General features: G+C 47.2%; 1 protein-coding gene across 1 annotated transcript in view; it reads left to right on the forward strand.

Annotated features, from left to right (window-relative positions):
• LOC125536035 (uncharacterized) overlaps positions 1-10093 on the forward strand; it is a 36166-nt gene extending 26073 nt beyond the window's left edge. Inside the window, exons 4-5 of the mRNA XM_048699109.2 lie at positions 9019-9408; positions 9554-10093. Of these exons, the coding sequence (XP_048555066.2) occupies positions 9019-9408; positions 9554-10093 (930 nt within the window). The remainder of the gene's footprint in view (positions 1-9018; positions 9409-9553) is intronic.
• The last annotated feature ends 11525 nt before the right edge of the window (positions 10094-21618 follow it).

Consider the following 21618-nt stretch of genomic DNA (forward strand, 5'->3'; position numbering starts at 1 on the left):
GCCCGCGCCTCCACGCCGCCGCTCCGGCCTCCTCCTCGCCGCCCCTCCCCCGGATCCGGCCACCGACGACAATCTCCGGCGAGCTACAGTAAACCCGGCCATCATCGGTTCCCGTGCCCGATCTGGATCTAGATCTGGGAATTTGACGGTTGACTTTTTCCCTCCAAACCCTAATTTTTATGCATACTTTGACCGGCCGTATCTCCGCATTCGTAGCTCCGTTTGGGATTATTTAGTTCATGATGCCATATGTTCAGCTTGTTTCCTAGTGATCTGTGCCTTTTTTGAGGATGATTAGTAAAGGCGTTTTGTTAATCTTGTTATGCTGTATCAATCCATGTCTTTACTTGCAATTATGGAGCACCCTAGCTTGAGTCAATCGAGCTCTACTTTTGCTTTGTGGTGAATCTGGGCAGATCGTCAACTCGTTTGCGATTTTGCCGATGCTATTGTAGTTGATCCGTGCATGCTATGCCATTGTTCTTGCCATGTCTAGCTAGCATTTTGTGCCTTCTTAATGGATTTATGCTTGCCTTTTCATGACTTGCACCGTAGTGAGTGCATCGAGCTCGTTTACATGCCTTCGTGAGGTATATTTCAGCATGTCTCAGTTTTCACAAAGTCTGAAAACTGATTGTGTTTTAGCTATGTTCGTGTGCCCGTTAGTATATTTTGTGAACCCTTTTGGCCCCAGGTCACTTTGGGTATTTTGTTAAGCTTGTTTAGTAGCTCCATGCCATGTTCTTACTTGTCTTAATCAGGTCATGTATCATGTTGTTTTGTTGCTCCGAAGAGGGCTTCATGGTCTGAAATTTCAGACAAGTGTTAATTTCACTAAGTCTGAAATCTGTTTTGCATTTGCGTTTTTGCCATGCTTATTTGAACCTGTTAATGGATAATTTGGCCGTAGCTCAGTGCTAGACTTTTGTTAAGCATCTTGTGTGAATCCCTGACATGTATTTTTTTGTCATGTTTGGGTGCTGTAGCATGTTCATTTCGTTGCATTTAGTTGCCTACTTGCTGTAAATCGCAGACCGGTGCCAATTTTGAATCGCTTGCCATTTCCAAACCGTAACTCCGATTCCGGCGTTCTTTATATCGTTTTCAAGCGATTTCATCTCATCTTTCCAGTGGCACACTTGGATTTCCAAGTTGAGGACAGGTTCATGCATTTTTCCTGTCATATCTTGCATTTGGCATCCCGCATCGCATCCCGCATAGCATATCATCTTTGCATCGTGTTGATTGAGTTTGCACGTGGTTGATTGTATCCTTGTTGCTTGTTTGTCTTGTTTGGGTAGAGCCGGGAGACGAGTTCGCTAACGAGGAGCCCGTTGAGTTTGCTCTTGAGGATCCAGTCAACTCTGACAACTGTGCAGGCAAGATGATCATACCCTCGAAATCACTACTATCTTTGCTATGCTAGTTTGCTCGCTCTTTTGCTATGCCAATGCTACGATGCCTACCTTTTGCTTGTCAGCCTCCCAAATTTCCATGTCAAACCTCTAACCCACCATTGTCCTAGCAAACCGTTGATTGGCTATGTTACCGCTTTGCTCAGCCCCTCTTATAGCGTTGCTAGTTGCAGGTGAAGATTGGAGGCCGTTCCTTGTTGGAACATCTTTTATTTACTTGTTGGGATATCATTATATTGCCATGTTATCTTAATGCATCTATATACTTGGTGAATGGTGGAAGGCTCGGCCTCTCGCCTAGTGTTTTGTTCCACTCTTGCCGCCCTAGTTTCCGTCATATCGGTGTTATGTTCCCGGATTTTGCGTTCCTTACGCGGTTGGGTTATAATGGGAACCCCTTGATATTTCGCCTTGATTAAAGCTTTTCCAGCAATGCCCAACATTGGTTTTACCATTCGCCACCTAGCCTTTTCTTTCCCTTGGGTTCTGCAGACTCAAGGGTCATCTTATTTTACCCCCCCGGGCCAGTGCTCCTCTGAGTGTTAGTCCACCTGTCAGCTATCGGTGGCCACCAGGGGCAACTCTGGGCTGGCCTACCCGTACCTAGGACAATCTGAGTGTGCCCTGAGAAAGAGATATGTGCAGCTCCTATCGGGATTTGTCGGCACATTCGGGCGGTGTTGCTGGTCTTGTTTTAACCTGTCGAAGTGTCTTGAGTTACCGAGATACCGAGTCTGATCGCATGTTGGGTTCTTTTCTATTTTGGCGCCGTAGTCGGGCCATGAGTGTTTGATGATGGATGTTATTTATGTACTTTGATGTGACGTGGCGAGTGTAAGCCAACTATGTTATCTCCCCTTTATTATTCATATTACATGGGATGTTGTGAAGATTGCCTAACTTGCGACATATGCCTTCAATGCGATTATGTCTCTAAGTCGTGCCTCGACACGTGGGAGCTATAGTCGCATCGAGGGTGTTACAAGTTGGTAATCAGAGCCTTCCCCGACCTTAGGAGCCCCACTGCTTGATCGTTCTTAGCGGCCGAGTTGTGTCTAGAAAAATGTTTTGAGTCTTTTAGGAATTATATATCGGAGAGATTAGGAATTCTTTTTACTTCCCAGTCTCCTCATCGCTCTGGTAAGGCATCCTGACGTAGAGTTTTGACTCTTCTCTTCTCAAATTTCACTAAATTTTTTTTAGGATCACGCGAGTATCTTGGAATCGTTTCGATGGCTTATGATGAGAACATTGTCTTGGTGCCTCCTGTCAGGGGTTTAGTGGAAGTGTCCCGGGGAGTTGAGCTCTGAGGTGTTGTCATCATAATTTTATCGTTGCAATTCTGGAATACTTGAGATATGTTCGCCGACATCGAAAATCTCTTTTATGCAGTTCGTTGGTGAGATAACCTCGACGCCACCCAGTACTGGGGTGGGAGTTCGGGAGTATCGCCATAACTTGTATAACGGATGCTTTTCGAAGGTTGAGGTAGATGGTTTCCGAAGTTTTCTTGGTTATGTGTTGAAGGATGGATACAGCTGGATGTAGGATTTGCTAGTTTGGGTGAGATATTATGCTTCCCCTGTATCCCCAACACCTGATTGCATAACCGGAAAGGTTCGGGAGTTTCATAGGTGGGAATTCTAGTAGCTCTAGTTCTTCTTCCACGGATATTGGTTTGAGATTGGGATTTCTTACCGATTATTCGTTCTTGATCCGTACCTTGTTGAATTGTTTCTCCACCTTAATTCTACGTGGCTTCTCAATTTATGGATATGTGACCATTTTAAGAGGAATGCATTCGTTCATTTTGTTCGGATGTGAAGACTATATGTTGCAATTTTCATTCCGTTGGACTCAGCTTCAATATTTGTCTGTCAATGTGCTAATGGTGGTCAACCTCTTCAGGATGGCTCCTCCAACGCGCACGACTCCGAATCCTGATCCGCCACCACCTCCACCTCCTCCGGAGGCATGGCAAGCTGTGATTGCCGCAACCAATGCAAACACACAGCTGATCATGCAAATTCTTCAAGAGCGCAATCAAGGCAGTCAAGGGAATCAAGGCAGTAATCAGAGCCACTTTGCTACACTCAACCAGTTCCTTGCTAACGGGCCAAAGACTTTCAGCAATTGTGTTGAGGCAACCGATGCTGACGATTGGCTTGTGGATCTGTGTAAGCATTTCGAGTGCAGTAACGTCAGGCCTGAGGACTTTGTCAAGTTCGCTTCCTTCCAACTCAAAGATCAAGCCGCAGAATGGTTCCAGCAGTACAAGGATTCCAGAGGTGGACGTGTTATCACTTGGGATGATTTCCGTTGAGATTTCCGAGCTCATCATATTCCGCAGAGCGTGGTTGAAAGCAAGCGTGAGGAATTCCGCAATCTGAAGCAAGGCTCTTTGTCTGTCTATGACTACAACAAGCTGTTCCAGAAGCTCGCCCGCTTTGCCAAGCAGGACGTGCCTGATGAGAAGAGCATGATATACCAGTTCAGGGGTGGTCTCAGAGAAGATATTCAGCTCGCTCTTGTTCTCTTCGAGCCCTTGAGATACGATGAGTTCTACAACATGGCACTGAAGCAAGAGGCTGCTCAGTTGAGGTGTGATGCTTCCAGGAAGCGAGTCAGAGATGTTACTCCTTCTTCCTCCACTCAAGTGGCCAAGCAGCAGAAGTTTTGGCTTCCTCCTCCTCCGTTCCGTCAGCCGTTTCAGCAGAAGAGCAAAGTTGGCAGTGGTTCTTCCCACCCACCCAACCCTGGCTTTCAGAACAAGACTTCGTCTCAAGCTCCAAGATCAAGTGCTCCGTACCACCGTCCGCTTTCAGAGGTCACGTGCAACAAGTGCCAACAGAAGGGTCACTATGCCAACAAGTGTTTCAACCAGAGGCGTCTTCCTCCTCCTCCTCCTGTGAGATCGGCAAGTACAGCTGTGGTCAAGCATAACCCCAAGCATGCCAAGGTCAATTTGATGAATGCAGCTCAGGCAGAGGACTCGTCAGATGTGATCATGGGTAACCTTTCTGTTAATGATATTCCTGCAAAAGTTCTTTTTGACACTGGTGCATCGCATTGCTTCATCTCGAGACCGTTTACAAATAGGCATGAATTGGTTTCACAAGTTTTGCCTAGTCCTTTAGCAGTTGTCTCTCCCGGTAAGCGCATGCAGGCTAACTCCATCGTTCCGGATGTTTCTATCACTTTGGGTGACTACAAGTTCTTGGCTTCTCCAACGGTTCTTGGTGACTCGGATATTGATCTTATTCTCGGAATGGATTGGCTTTCTAAGCACAAGGCTCAGCTTGATTGTGCAGCCAGGCAGATTCAATTGACTCATTCGTCTGAGGATGTAATTGTCTTTGCCGCCCGTGATGATACCACTCGTCTGTTTTCTCTCAATGAGAAGGGTGAATTGGATGCCATCTCTCAAATTCCAGTCGTCTGCGAATACCAAGACGTCTTTCCAGAAGAGCTTCCAGGAATGCCTCCGCACCGGCCAGTTGAATTCGTTATTGATCTTGAGCCTGGCACGGAACCTGTGTGCAAACGTCCTTACAAGCTCGGACCTGAAGAGTTGAAGGAGCTGAAGAAACAACTCGATGAGCAAGAGAGAATGGGTCTCATCCGGCCTAGTTCTTCTCCGTGGGGTTGTGGTGTTCTTTTTGTGAAGAAGAAGGATGGAACGGACCGACTTTGTGTTGATTACCGTCCAGTGAACAAGAAGACCATCAAGAACAAATACCCACTTCCCAACATCAATGAGCTGTTCGAACAACTCAAAGGTGCCCAAGTATTCTCCAAGCTTGATCTCCGTATGGGTTATCACCAGATTCGCATTCGTGAAGAAGATATTCCCAAGACAGCATTCAGAACAAGCTTTGGTTCATATGAATACACTGTCATGTCTTTTGGCCTCGCCAACGCTCCTCCGGCGTTCTCTCGCATGATGAATTTCATCTTCAATGCCTACACCAATGACTTCGTTTTGGTCTATCTCGACGACATTCTGGTTTTCTCGAAGAACAAGGAAGATCATGCCAAGCACTTGCGTTTGGTTCTTGATAAGCTCAGAGAACATCAGTTCTACACCAAGTTCTCCAAGTGTGAATTTTGGCTTGATGAGGTTCTTTATCTTGGTCATATCATCTCTGCCAAGGGCATTGCCGTGAATCCTGAGAAGGTGTCTGCAATTGTGAATTGGGAACCTCCTCAGAACGTGAAGCAACTCCGCAGTTTTCTCGGTCTCGCAAGCTATTGCCGAAGATTCATTGAAAACTTTTCTAAGATCGCGAAGCCTCTCTCTAATCTTCTCCAGAAGCACGTCAAGTACGTTTGGTCTTCGGAGTGTGATATTGCTTTCAACACTTTGAAAGAGAAATTGATCACTGCTCCAGTTCTGACTCCGCCTGATGAATCCAAGCCGTACGAGGTCTTTTGTGATGCCTCTCTCCAAGGTCTTGGCGCAGTTTTGATGCAAGAGAAGAAAGTTGTTGCTTATACCTCTCGCCAGTTGAAGCCTAATGAGAAGAACTACCCCACTCATGATCTCGAGTTGGCGGCAGTTGTGCATGCTCTTTTGACTTGGAGACATCTTCTCTTGGGAAGAAAAGTGGACATATTCACTGATCACAAGAGTCTCAAGTACATCTTCACTCAGCCTAATCTCAACCTCAGGCAAACTCGATGGGTCGAAATGATTCAAGAGTATAATCCGAGTATCGAGTATACTCCAGGCAAGGCCAATGTGATTGCTGACGCTTTGAGCAGAAAGGCTTACTGCAACAGTCTGATTCTTAAGCCTTATCAACCCGAGCTTTGTGAAGCTTTCCGCAAACTGAATCTGCAAGTTGTTCCTCAAGGTTTCCTCGCCAACCTTCAAGTCTCTCCTACCTTAGAAGACCAGATTCGCCAAGCCCAACTTCTTGATGCTATGGTGAAAAAGGTGAAGATTGGGATTGCCAAGAGTCAGTCCAAGTACAAGTGCTACCGCCTTGATGACAAGGACACTCTCTTCTTCGTGGTGTCTCGGCACGACGAACTGTAGCAACGGTGCATACTCAGGGAGAACACTTGTACCTTGAAATTGAGTGAGAGATCATCTTATAATGCTACCGCCGAACTAAGCAAAATAAGATGCATAAAGGATAAACATCACATGCAATCAATATAAGTGATATGATATGGACATCATCATCTTGTGCCTTTGATCTCCATCTCCAAAGCATTGTCATGATCACCATCGTTACTGGCTTGCAACCTTGATCTCCATCGAAGCATCATTGTCGTATCGCCAACTATTTCTTCTACGACTATCGCTACCGCTTAGTGATAAATTAAAGCAATTACATGGCGATTGCATTTCATACAATAAAGCGACAACTATATGGCTCCTTCCTGTTGCCGATAACTCTGTTACAAAACATGATCATCTCATACAATAAAATTTATCATCATGTCTTGACCATATCACATCACAACATGCCCTGCAAAAACAAGTTAGACATCCTCTACTTTGTTGTTGCAAGTTTTACGTGGCTGCTACGGGCTGAGCAAGAACCGTTCTTACCTACGCATCAAAAACCACAATGCGGTATAGTGATTGCTTTTTGATCTTCATAAAGAACCATGTTCATTGAATCCGATTCAACTAAAGTTGGAGAAACTGACGCCCACTAGCCACCTGTGTGCGAAGCATGTCGGTAGAACCAGTCTCGCATAAGTGTACACGTAATGTTGGTCTGAGCCGCTTCATCCAACAATACCGCTGAATCAACAATCAACTAGTGACGGCAAGCAATATGTATATACCCGTGCCCACAACAACTTTGTGTTCTACTCATGCATATAACATCTACGCATAAACCTGGCTTAGATGCCACTGTTGGGGAACACAGTAATTTCAAAATTTTCCTACGCACACGCAAGATCTATCTGGGTGATGCATAGCAGCAAGAGGGGAAGAGTGTTGTCTACATACCCTCGTAGACCGTAAACGGAAGCGTTATGACAACGCGGTTGATGTAGTCGAATGTCTTCACGATCCGACCGATCCTAGCACCGAAGGTACGTCACCTCCGCGATCTGCACACGTTCAGCACGGCGACACCCCACGAACTCTAGATCCAGCTGAGTGTCGAGGGAGAGTTTTGTCAGCACGACGGTGTGATGACGGTGATGATGAAGCTACCGGAATAGGGCTTCGCCTAAGCACCGTTATGATATGACCGAGGTGGATTATGGTGGAGGGGGGCACCGCACACAATTAAGACAATGATCAACTTGTGTGTCTATGGGGTGCCCCCTCCCCCGTATATAAAGGAGTGGAGGAGGGGGGAGGGCCGGCCCTCTATGGCACGCCCTAGGGGAGTCCTACTCCCACCGGGAGTAGGATTCCCCCCTTCCAAGTAGTAGGAGTTGGAGAGAAGGAAGGGGAGGAGAGAAGTAAGGAAACAGGGGGGGGCGCCCAATTCGGATTGGGCTAGGGGGCGCGCCTCCCACCTTTTCCTTTCCTCCCCTCTATTCCATTAAGGCCCAATAAGGCCCAAATACTCCCCGGGGGGTTCCGGTAACCTCCCGGTACTCTGAAAAATGCCCGGACTCATCCGGAACCATTTCGATGTCCAAACATAGGCTTGCAATATATTGATATTTATGTCTCGACCATTTCGAGACTCCTCATCATGTCCGTGATCAAATCCGGGACTCCGAACTACCTTCAGTACATAAAAACACATAAACTCATAATACCGATCATCACCGAACGTTAAGCGTGCAGACCCTACAGGTTCGAGAACTATGTAGACATGACCGAGACTCATCTTCGGTCAATAACCAATAGCGGAACCTGGATGCTCATATTGGTTCCTACATATTCTACAAAGATTTTTATCGGTCAAACCGCACTACAACATACGTTGTTCCCTTTGTCATCGGTATGTTACTTGCCCGAGATTCAATCGTCAGTATCATCATACCTAGTTCAATCTCGTTACCGGCAAGTCTATTTACTCGTTCCGTAATGCTACATCCCGTAACTAACTCATTAGTCACATTGCTTGGAAGGCTTATATTGATGTGCATTACCGAGAGGGCCCAGAGATACCTCTCCGATACACGGAGTGACAAATCCTAATCTCGATCTATGCCAACTCAACAAACACCATCGGAGACACCAGTAGAGCATCTTTATAGTCACCCAGTTACATTGTGATGTTTGATAGCACACTAAGTGTTCCTCCGGTATTCGGGAGTTGCATAATCTCATAGTCATAGGAACATGTATAAGTTATGGAGAAAGCAATAGCAGTAAACTAAACGATCATCGTCCTAAGCTAACAGATGGGTCAAGTCAATCACATTATTCTCTAATGATGTGATCCCGTTAACCAAGTGAAAACTCTTGTCTATGGTCAGGAAACATAACCATCATTGATTCAACGAGCTAGTCAAGTAGAGGCATACTAGTGACACTCTGTTTGTCTATGTATTCACACATGTACTAAGTTTCCAGTTAATACAATTCTAGCATGAATAATATACATTTATCATGATATAATGAAATACTAATAACAACTTTATTATTGCCTCTAGGGAATATTTCCTTCAGAAGGTGCTCCCTAGCCCCAATGCTGCGGGGAGGATTGCCGAATGGAACATAGAGGTACAATCGTTCCAGCTGGAGTTGAGCACCACCAGGGTCATCAAGGGCGCGACCCTCACTGACTTCGTGACAGAATGGATTGATACCCCTGACCGAGGGATGGGTGAAGATCGGTCTCTAGCGCTCAAAGACGAGGCGCCCGATGGCTGGGTCGTGTACTTCGACGGTGCATTCGCGCGCCAAGGCGCGGGGGCTGGAGCCGTACTCATCTCGCCAATCCCAGGAAAGCTATTCTACGTTGTGCAGCTCTGCTTTCAACATGGTGAGAAGGTATCCAACAATATCACGGAGTACGAGGGCCTGATTGCCGGCCTCAAGGCCGCGACGGCCCTGGGGGTCAAGCGTCTCACCATCAAGGGCGACTCCCAGCTCCTCGTCAACTTCTCCAACAAGGAATACAACCCTAAGGACGAGCACATGGAGGCATACCTAGAAAGAGGTATGCAAGATTGAAAATCGCTTCTTGGGCTTGGAATTGCAGCACGTCCCTCGCGGCACGAACAAGGAGGTGGAAGACATCGCCAAGAGGGTGTCCCGATGCGAGCCCCAGAAGCCTGGCGTGTTCGAGGAAAGGCTCTTCAAACCGTCGGCAGCCCCTCCTGCTGCAGACCAGGCGCTGCTTCGGGAGGAACCGCCCCGGGCCCCCTCCTCGGGTGCCCCGGCCTGCGGCCCAACCTTAGGAGCCCGCCCGCCCCTGGCGCTGGAACCTCAAGAGGGCTGCTGGACCGAAGAGTTCAAGGCGTACCTGCTCCGCGGCGCCTTGCTGGAGAAGGAGGAAGACGCAGAACAAGTGGCCCGTCAGGCCACTGCCTATTGCTTGCAGGACGGAGAGATCTACCGAAGATGCCCCAACGACGTCTTGCTGTGGTGCACATCCAAGGAGCAAGGGCGCAAATTGCTGGCTGACATCCACGACGGGGATTGTGGACACCATTCTTCATCGCGCACCCTCGTGGTCAAGGCTTTCCGCAGCGGATTCTACTGGCCCACGACGCTCATTGATGCCACCGAGGTGGTGTGATCGTGTGAGGCCTGCCAGTTCCATGCCAAACAGATCCACCAGCCCGCTCAGGGACTCTAGACCATCCCGCTCTCGTGGCCATTCGTGGTCTGGGGGCTGGATATCCTAGCCCCGTTTCCCCGAGTAGCCGGAGGCTATCTCTACCTCTACGTCGCCATCGACAAATTCACTAAGTGGGCGGAGGTGGAGCCCCTGCGCACCATCCCTCCTGGTTCAGTCGTCAAGTTCATCAAGGGCCTCGTGAGCCACTTTGGGGTCCCCAACCATATCATCACTGACAATGGCTCTCAGTTTACAAGCAATCTCTTCAGGACATATTGTGCTAACCTTGGAAAGCAGATATGCTACGCTTTGGTGGCACACCCACGGAGTAACGGCCAAGCCGAACGCGCCAACGTGGAGGTCCTGTGGGGCCTCAAAATGAGGAGCTTCAAGAAGAATCTCGAGGCTTGCGGCAGGGGTTGGCTCGGTGAGCTTCAGTTTTTGTTGTAGTCCATCCGCACCACCGCAACTAAGCCCACCGATGAGACCCCGTTCTTCCTCGTCTACGGGGCTGAGGCGGTCCTCCCACACGAGGCCGAACATCACTCCCCGCGGGTCTTGGCATTTGACGAGGCATGCCAGGACGCCTAGCGGGGGACAGATCTCGTGCTCGGGGAGGAGGCCCGCCGCCAAGCCTTGCTCCGCACCACAAGGAACCAGCAGGCGCTGCCGTGGTATCACTGCTGTGGTGTCCGCTCCAGGACCCTCGAGGTGGGTGACCTCGTCCTGAGGCGGGAACTCTCTAGGGAGGGGCTTCACAAGCTCTCACCTATGTGGGAGGGCCCGTTCAGGGTCGCCCGTGCCTCCAGGCCTGGCGCCGCGCGCCTGGAGATGCAGGACAGGGTCCCCATCTAGAATGCTTGGAACATCCAGTACCTTTGGAAGTTCTACCCATGACAGGCGAGCGCCATGCGCCTCCCCAATCTCTGCTTGTGACACTCTCATGTAATAATGAGTGGGGTTGTACACGTCCCGGAGTCTCCCGAGCGCCGCCCTGGGGACTCACGGGGACTCCCACCCATGCCTAAGTGGAAGCCCCATGCTTCGTGCTGGCGGATGACACAGTTGAAAGATTGTGGATGTCGCCTAGAGGGGTGGGGTGAATAGGCGCTTTAAAATAATTACGGTTTAGGCTTGAACAAATGCGGAATAAACCTACCAGTTAATTTGTCAAACACAAAACCTACAACAACTAGGCTCACCTATGTGCACCAAGAACTTATACTAAGCAAGATAAAAAACTATGTGATAGCAAGATATATGACAAGAAACAATATGGCTATCACAAAGTAAAGTGCATAAGTAAAGGGCTCGGTTAAGAGATAACCGGGGCATGCGGAGACGACGATGTATCCCGAAGTTCACACCCTTGCGGATGCTAATCTCCGTTTGGAGCGGTGTGGAGGCACAATGCTCCCCAAGAAGCCACTAGGGCCACCGTAATCTCCTCACGCCCTCGCACAATGCAATATGCCGTGATTCCACTAAGGGACCCTTGAGGGCGGTCACCGAACCCGTACAAATGGCAACCCTTGGGGGCGGTCACCGAACCCGTACACTTTGGCAACCCTTGGGGGCGGTCACCGGTACCCGTCAAATTGCTCGGGGCGATCTCCACAACCTAATTGGAGACCCCGACGCTTGCCCGGAGCTTTACACCACAATGATTGAGCTCCGAACACCACCAACCATCTAGGGCGCCCAAGCACCCAAGAGGAACAAGCTCAAAGGTCCCAAGCACCCAAGAGTAATAAGCTTCTCAACTTGTAACTTCCACGTATCACGTGGAGAACTCAAACCGATGCACCAAATGAAATGGCAAGGGCACACGGAGTGCCCAAGTCCTTCTCTCTCAAATCCCACCGAAGCAACTTATAACGCCCTCGATGCGGCTATATCTCCCACGTGTTGAAGCACGACTTAGAGGCATAACCGCATTGAAAGCAATGTCGCAAGCGAGGTAATCTTCACACAACCCATGTAATACATAAGAGAAAGAGATACATAGTTGGCTTACAATCGCCACTTCACACAATACAAGAATAAAGCATTACATCATCCAAATACAATCAAGGTCCGACTACGGAACCAAAATAAAAGAAGAACCCCAAATGCGACACGGTCCCCGATCGACCCCAACTGGGCTCCACTACTGATCAACTAGAACGAAGCAACACAAAGGACAAGATCTTCATCGAGCTCCTCCTGAGCTTGGTTGCATCATCTGCACGGACTCATCGGCACCTGCAAGCTGGTTTTGGAAGTATCTGTGAGCTACGGGGACTCAGCAATCTCACACCCTCGCGATCAAGACTATTTAAGCTTATAGGAAGGGTAAAAGGTATGAGGTGGAGCTCCAGCAAGCGATTAGCATATATGGTGACTATCAGACGCAAATGAGAGTGAGAAGAGAAGGCAAAGCACGATCGAGAAACTATGATCAAGAAGTGATCCTAGAACAACCTACATTAAGCATAACTCCAACACCGTGTTCACTTCCCGGACTCCGCCGGAAATAGACCATCACGGTTACACACACGGTTGATGCATTTTAATTAAGGTCAACTTCAGGTTTCTACAACCGGACGTTAACAAATTCCCATCTTCCCATAACCGCGGGCACGGTTTTCGAAAGTTCAAATCCCTGCAGGGGTGTCCCAACTTAGCCCATGACAAGCTCTCACGGTCAACGGAAGATATTCCTTCTAGCGGGAAGACCCGATCAGACTCGGAATCCCGCTTACAAGACATTGTCGACAAGGTAAAACTAAACCAGCAACACCGCCCGGATGTGCCGACAAATCCCGATAGGAGCTGCACATATCTCGTTCTCAGGGCACACTCAGATGATCTCTCCATACAACTAAAACCAAACCTCGAGTTTCCCCGAGGGGGCGCTGCATAGGACTCTAGTTTGGACCAACACTCAGAGGAGCACTGGCCCGGGGGGGGGGGGTTAAAATAAAGATGACCCTTGGGCTGGCCGACCCAAGGGAAAGAAAAGGCTAGGTGGCGAATGGTAAAACAAATGTTGGGCATTGCTGGAGAAGTTTTATTCAAGGCGAACTGTCAAGGGGTTCCCATTATAACCCAACCGCGTAAGGAACGCAAAATCCGGGAACATAACACCGATATGACGGAAACTAGGACGGCAAGAGTGGAACAAAACACTAGGCAAAAGGCCGAGCCTTCCACCCTTTACCAAGTATATAGATGCATTAATTAAATAAGAGATATTGTGATATCCCAACAAGTAAACATGTTCCAACAAGGAACAACATCTCCATGTTCCAACAAGGAACAAACTTCAATCTTCACCTGCAACTAACAACGCTATAAGAGGGGCTGAGCAAAGCGGTAACATAGCCAAACAACGGTTTGCTAGGACAAGGTGGGTTAGAGGCTTGGTTCAACAATATAGGAGGCATGATAAGCAAGTGGTAGGTATCGCAGCATAGGCATAGCAAAAGAGCGAGCAACTAGCAAGCAAAGATAGAAGTGATTTCGAGGGTATGGTCATCTTGCCTGAGATCCCGCAAGGAAGAAGAACGAGTCCATGAAGAAGACAAACGGACGTAGATGAATGGGTACTCACAAACGCGACATTACTGGAACCAACCCGAAGAAGCAAACACCGGAAAGAAGCACACAACATAGTAAACAAACCACACATGAACATGGTATGAATATGCGGGATGCGGTATGCGATGCATATGCATGATTTGCAAGGGAATGAATGAACCTGGCCTCAACATGGAAATAAAAGTCTGCCAGTGGAAAGGTGAGATGATTTCAGTTGAAAACTATATAAAGAACGCCGGAATCGGAGACACGGTTTGGAAATGGCAAGCAAAACAAATATGGCACCGGTCTGCGATAAACAGCAAGTAGCCATCTAAATGCAACAAGACAAACATGCTATAGCACTCAAACATGGCAACAAAATACATGGCAGGGATCCACACATGATGCTTGACATAAGATGAACACTGAGCTACGGCTAATTCATCCATTAACAGGTTCAAACAAGCATGGCAAAAATGCAAACGGTAAACAGATTTCAGACTTAGTGAAATTAACACAAGCCTGGAATTTCAGATCAGGTAGCACACTTTGGAGCATGAAAACTATATGCTACATGGCCTGAACATGGCAAAGTAAAGCATGGCATGGAGCTACTCAAAGAGTTTACCAAAAGTCCCTTAGTGACCTTGAGCTAAAAGGGATCAGAAAATACAATTGCAAGCATGTGAACATGGCAAAAACATAAACAAATCACAGACTTAGTGAAAAACTGGAGCACGCAAAATCAGATATCAAGTAGGCATGTTTACGAGCTCGATGCACTCACTACAGAGCAAGGCATGACAATCTAAACATACACCCATCAAGAATACACCTTATACAAGCTACACATGGCAAGAACAATAACATAGCATGCACGGATCAACTACAACATCCCCGGCAAAATCGCTAACAAGTAGACAATCTGCCCAGATTCACGAAATGGCAAAAGTCGAGCTCGAGTGACTCAAGCTAGGGTGCTCCATAATTGCAAACAAAGACATGGATGGATAGAGCACTACAAGATTAACAAAATATCCTTACTGATCATCCTCAAAAGAGGCACGGATCACTAGGAAACAACATGAACATATGGCATAATGATAAGAACAACTCAAGGACTTAGTGGAATGGCTAAGTCCCTGAAATCAGCATTAACAAATGCACCACTTTGCAAGCTTGTGCTAGTCACCACACACATCACAAAAATACATGGATGGCACCTCTGGATAGATGACAAAGCATATAACAAAACATATGTAGAGCTCAGGGGCATATTATGCACACAATAATCATGGCAAAAAATGACAAATAGCTATTTGGAGCAGCAGATCTGGCAATTATCTCCAATAGCATACTTCCAATAGCATTTCGGGCATCAAGATGAGTTCAAATGAAAATGATGCAGTGAGATGAAATGATGTACTCTCTGAGACGAACATTCTGATATGCTACACGCATGAATCGGAGCTACGGATGCAAAGTTACGACATGATGAACATCGAAAAATAATTAGGGTTTCGGGAGGGGAAAGTCAACCCGATCCAGATCCGGATCTCGCCGTTACTGTAGCAGTTCGCCGGAGTCGGGTTGCCAGAGACGAGGGAGGTTGCCGGAGCAGCGGGGAGAGGAAGGAGCTCACCGGGGGGGATCTCGGCACCGGCGATGGCGGCGTATGGCGGCGGCGGCGCTCGACAGGGAGGCCGGACGGCGGCGAGGACGGAGCGGCGCGGTCGCCGGCGCGGAGGACGGCGCTCACCAACGCGGAAGGCGGCGGAGCCGGACGGATGCTGCGGGCGGCGACGCAAGGGAGCAGGCGGCGCGCGGGGAGATGGGCCGGGAGGGCCCGATCCGGGCTCTCTAGGCCGCGGCGTGCCACTTGGCGGGAGGTCACTGGCGCGGGCGGCGGCGGCGGGTCTGTCCGGCCGGGTTCGGACATGTCCGGCGTGGCGCGAGGGAAATTTAGGGTTAGAGGAAGGGGAAGACCCGAGATTTTCGTGGGGGATCTTTATATAGGCATAGAGGGAGCTAGGAGAGTCCAAATGAGGTGCGGTTTTTGGCCACGCGCTCGTGATCGAACGCTCTAGATGATGGAGAGGGTTTTGGTGGCTTTTGAGCCAAATTGAAGGGGTGTTGGGCTGCAACACACACGAGGCCTTCTCGGTCCCTCGGTTAACCGTTGGAGCATCAAACGAAGTCCAAATGTTACGAAACTTGACAGGCGGTCTACCGGTAGTAAACCAAGTCCGCTTGACAAGTCTCGGTCCAATCCGGAAATGTTTAACCCCCACACACGAAAGAAAGTTAGAAATGACCACCGGAGGAGAACGGAGCACCGGAATGCAAAACGGACAATGGGGAAAATGCTCGGATGCATGAGACGAACACGTATGCGAATGCAATGCACATGATGACATGATATGAGATGCATGACACGCAAGCAATGACAAGGCAACAACAGCGAATAACTGGAGGACACCTGGCACATCGGTATCGGGGCGTTACAACCATCCACCACTACGAGAGGATCTCGTCCCGAGATCTAGAATGGCACCGGAGGGAAAAACGGAAGAGAGAGAGAAGAGGTAAAACTAAGTTGCTTCTTTGACAAACGAGAGAAACCACGATCCTTTAGAGGTTGAACAAATTGGAAGAAAGAAAGCAACGGAGAAGAATAAAGTTAAAAGCACTCCATTATGAAAAGGGGAAAAGAAAGAACCGATTTGGGTAGCACTTTGGTTGATAAGATATGAAAGACCTGATAAAATGAAAGGGCTTGAGCAAAGGGACACAACACTCCGGTTAAAAGGATAAGCACGAGAAGAACATGGTCCTGACAATCCGAGAAGATGGGTTGAGGAGAGCAACATCACAATGCCTCCGGAACGGAAGAATAGAAGATAGATAATTGAAATAGGAGAATTGAGAAGAAAATGCCAACTTGTGCCACAAAAGAGCTTGAAAAGGCATCTTTAGGAGAAGGGTCGAACGGAGTTGTTGGAACACCAACAACGAAAAGAATAAGCTTGATATGGTCTTGTGGAATACATCTCAAATTATGAGGTGACAACCTGCCACTAACGGGAAAAAGAATTGGATTGATATGAATAAATTGACGAGAAAGTATATCGCACCGGAAAGGATAAATGAAGAACTTGGATCATTGATAAACACCATAAGAGCGACAATCCTTAAAGGAAATCCTTGATGAACGCTTCGAGAAGGGAATAAATCCTTGATGAAACACCATGTCACGCCTCCATGAAGAACTCCGGTAACAAAAGAAAGAGAAATTGAAAACACAAGGTGAATCCTTGCAATGATTTAGATGGATCTCCGTGATAATTAGAGCTTGGAACTCCGGGAAAGAAAAGATGAAAACAAGTGAAACCAAGAATTTGGTGAACCTCCGGAATAAGGAATTAATCTCTTGGATGAAACAATAATAAGAATTACATTATGCTTATCCTTCATCAAATAAATTGACGACAATCAATGGAATTGGCATACTAATTATTCTCGTAGAAAATATTAAGATAGATATCGCGCCAACTTGAGAATGCCTTCCACGAAACACCGGTGGAATCGAAACAACAAATGAATTAATAAGAGAACGAAAGAAGAGGAATCTTGCACGAACCACCGTAAGAATTAAAATGACCGAAAGGAAGATAAAGGAACACCGGTTAGAATTATGAAATGAATGAGGATACTTGAGAGAATTTAGATACAAGTGAACGAAGGGATCACGAACTGATTAGAGAACATTTGAACGAAGCACCGGTAAGATTGGAGAATGATAACTGAAAGCTGAGAATGAATAAACCTGAATTGATGGACTCCGGATAATCAACCTGAAAAGACTCCTGTATTGCACCGGATGGGTGAAAAGAATTCCCACAATCGAAAACAATTATGAGAGGATAGCAACAAGCTAGAATCATGAATCTTGAAGAGAATGGAGCAAGATTTAAGAGAAACTCTTCTTCGGTCTTCAAAATCTGAGAATGACGACGAGAAACACCACCAATAATTATTGAGGCACTCCGGAATGAAGAATGGAAAGGTTGAGCCAACGATGAAAAGAATTTGAAAGATCTTGGAGAAATACATATGACTGATGATGAATCATTCTTACGTCAAACTTCGAAAAGAATTTTAAGGGTATCTCTATGAGAATTAGAAGAGTCAGGTAAGATCCTGGGAAAAGACCTGTGCGTTAGAGCTCACTCAAAAGAAAACATCGTTAGAATGATTAAAAGAGAGGTTGCACTGGTGGAATTAAAAGGATTGAATGAGATAACATCCTCAAAATAGCTTGAAGGGATTAAGAGTGGAAACACGAATCTTCTGAGATATCTTTAGCACTCCAGAACAAAAGAATAGCGAGAGGTGAACGATTATGAGGTGCACCGGCATAAGAAAAGCATTGGACAAAAAGAAAAGACAATGCTCAATACCAAAGTTTGAATTGAATCCACCGGAGAAGAAAAGATCGCAGAATACAACACTTGAAGCTCCGTTAGAATCTTCATGAGAAACACCGGATAAGAATATTGATGGAAAAGAATGGAGAGACTTCATAACCAATAAGATGGATCCTTGATTAAGAAATCTGAATCCTTGGAGAAAAACAAAGGGAGGGAGGGTGGGAAAAACAAAGACAATTTGGAATGGATGAAACGAACACCGTTGAGAAACTTAGAATTGATCTTGCGGATGTTGAAATGATCGGATCCACTTGAAGAGAAACACGTCGGTTGAAAAGGGTTGACAAGACAATCTCGATGACCGAGAAGGATTAGTGTTCACATAGGGGTATGAGAACACCGCTTAGGAAAAAAAGGTATGGAACCAACATTTGACTCCGAAGCAACTCGAATACCACACTCAAAACAAAACAAAGGATTGGCTTGCAGAATAAGCTGGAACAAACATATGATAGAGATTTCATCCAAAGTTTTCGTGGTGGGGCCTACACGGGCTCGATCGTACAACACCATCATGTACAAGGCAGTGCACATGACATACGAAGCGTCCCCGAGTCGGCATAGCCAAGGACTCTTTAAGACACAACGAGACCACTATAAAACCAACCGTGAATAGGAGGACCACTAGACGTCGAACCCCAATTTCATATCATACATCTGTCAGAAAGATATCCTAAGAACTACTTGAATTCCCACTTATAAACTCCCGAAATTTTCCGGTTATGCAATCAGGTGTTGGGGATACAGGGGAAGCATAATATCTCACCCAAACTAGCAAATCCTACATCTAGCTGTATCCATCCTTCAACACATAACCAAGAAACCTTCGGAAATCGTCTACCTCAATCTTCGAAAAGCATCCGTTATACGAGTTATGGCAATACTCCCCAACTCCCGCCCCAGTACTGGGTGGCGCCGAGGTTATCTCACCAACAACTTCATAAAAGAGATTTTTGATGTCGGCGTACTAAACTCAGGTATTCCAGAACTGCAACGATAAAATTGTGACGACAACACCTCGGAGCTCAACTCCCCGGAACACTGCCACAACCCCTAAATGACAGGAGGCACCAAGAACAATATTCTCGTCACAAAACCATCGGAACGATTCCAAGATACCCGCATGATCCTAATTTTTTTAGTGAAATTTGAGGAGAGAATAGTCAAAACTCTACGTCAGGATGCCTCACCAGAGCGATGAAGGGACTGGGGAGTAAAAATAATTCCTAAACTCTCCGATATATAATTCCTAAATGACTCAAAACATTTTTCTAGACTCAACTCGGCCGCTAATAACGATCAAGCAGTGGGGCTCCTAAGGTCGGGGAAGGCTCTGATTACCAACTTGTAACGCCCTCGATGCGGCTATATCTCCCACGTGTCGAAGCACGACTTAGAGGCATAACCGCATTGAAAGCAATGTCGCAAGCGAGGTAATCTTCACACAACCCATGTAATACATAAGGGAAGGAGATACATAGTTGGCTTACAATCGCCACTTCACACAATACAAGAATAAAGCATTACATCATCCAAATACAATCAAGGTCCGACTACGGAACCAAAATAAAAGAAGAACCCGAAATGCGACACGGTCCCCGATCGACCCCAACTGGGCTCCACTACTGATCAACTAGAACGAAGCAACACAAAGGATAAGATCTTCATCGAGCTCCTCCTGAGCTTGGTTGCGTCATCTGCACGGACTCATCGGCACCTGCAAGCTGGTTTTGGAAGTATCTGTGAGCCACGGGGACTCAGCAATCTCGCACCCTCGCGATCAAGACTATTTAAGCTTATAGGAAGGGTAAAAGGTATGAGGTGGAGCTGCAGCAAGCGAGTAGCATATATGGTGACTATCAGACACAAATGAGAGTGAGAAGAGAAGGCAAAGCACGATCGAGAAACTATGATCAAGAAGTGATCCTAGAACAACCTACGTCAAGCATAACTCCAACACCGTGTTCACTTCCCGGACTCAGCCGGAAAGAGACCATCACGGTTACACACGCGGTTGATGCATTTTAATTAAGGTCAACTTCAGGTTTCTACAACCGAACGTTAACAAATTACCATCTGCCCATAACCGCGGGCACGGTTTTCGAAAGTTCAAATCCCTGCAGGGGTGTCCCAACTTAGCCCATGACAAGCTCTCACGGTCAAAGAAGGATATTCCTTCTAGTGGGAAGACCCGATCAGACTCGGAATCCCGGTTACAAGACATTTCGACAAGGTAAAACTAAACCAGCAACACCGCCCGAATGTGCCGACAAATCCCGATAGGAGCTGCACATATCTCGTTCTCAAGGCACACTCAGATGAGCTCTCCATACAACTAAAACCAAACCTCAAGTTTCCTCGAGGGAGCGCTGCACATGACTCTAGTTTGGACCAACACTCAGAGGAGCACTGGCCCGGGGGGGTTTAAAATAAAGATGACCCTTGGGCTGGCCGACCCAAGGGAAAGAAAAGGCTAGGTGGCGAATGGTAAAACCAATGTTGGGCATTGCTGGAGAAGTTTTATTCAAGGCGAACTGTCAAGGGGTTCCCATTATAACCGAACCGCACAAGGAACGCAAAATCCGGGAACATAACACCGATATGACGGAAACTAGGGCGGCAAGAGTGGAACAAAACACTAGGCAAAAGGCCGAGCCTTCCACCCTTTACCAAGTATATAGATGCATTAATTAAATAAGAGATATTGTGATATCCCAACAAGTAAACATGTTCCAACAAGGAACAACATATCCATGTTCCAACAAGGAACAAACTTCAATCTTCACTTGCAACTAACAACGCTATAAGAGGGGCTGAGTGTAACACCCCGGATGTAACTTACCCAATTTGTACTCCAACTCTTGCCGTTTCTGGCTTTAAGTTATTTTATTTTCTCGGGTTCGGGTCTTTGTCTCCGTGTGTTGTTATTGTTGTCATGCATCTCATATCATGTCATCATGTGCATTGCATTTGCATACGTGTTCATTTCATGCATTCGAGCATTTTCCCTGTTGTCCGTTTTGCATTCCGGCGCTTCGTTCTCCTCCGGTGGTCTTTTCTAGCCTTTCTTTCGTGTGTGGGGATTAAACATTTCCGGATTGGACCGAGACTTGCCAAGCGGCCTTGGTTTACTACCGGTAGACCGCCTGTCAAGTTTCGTACCATTTGGACTTCGTTTGATACTCTAACGGTTAACCGAGGGACCGAAAAGCCCTCGTGTGTGTTGCAGCCCAACACCCCTCCAAGTTGGCCCAAAACCCACATAAACCCTCTCCATCATCTAGAGCGTTCGATCACGATCGCGTGGCCGAAAACCGCACCTCATTTGGACTCTCCTAGCTCCTCCTATGCCTATATATAGAACCCCTCCTCAAAATTCGCGGATCCCCTCGCCCGAAACCCTAGATCCACCCTCTCCGCGTGGCCGGA

This window comes from Triticum urartu, chromosome 2A (assembly GCF_056163025.1).
Source record: "Triticum urartu cultivar PI428250 chromosome 2A, HENAU_Tu73, whole genome shotgun sequence".
In the NCBI taxonomy this organism is placed as follows: domain Eukaryota; kingdom Viridiplantae; phylum Streptophyta; class Magnoliopsida; order Poales; family Poaceae; genus Triticum; species Triticum urartu.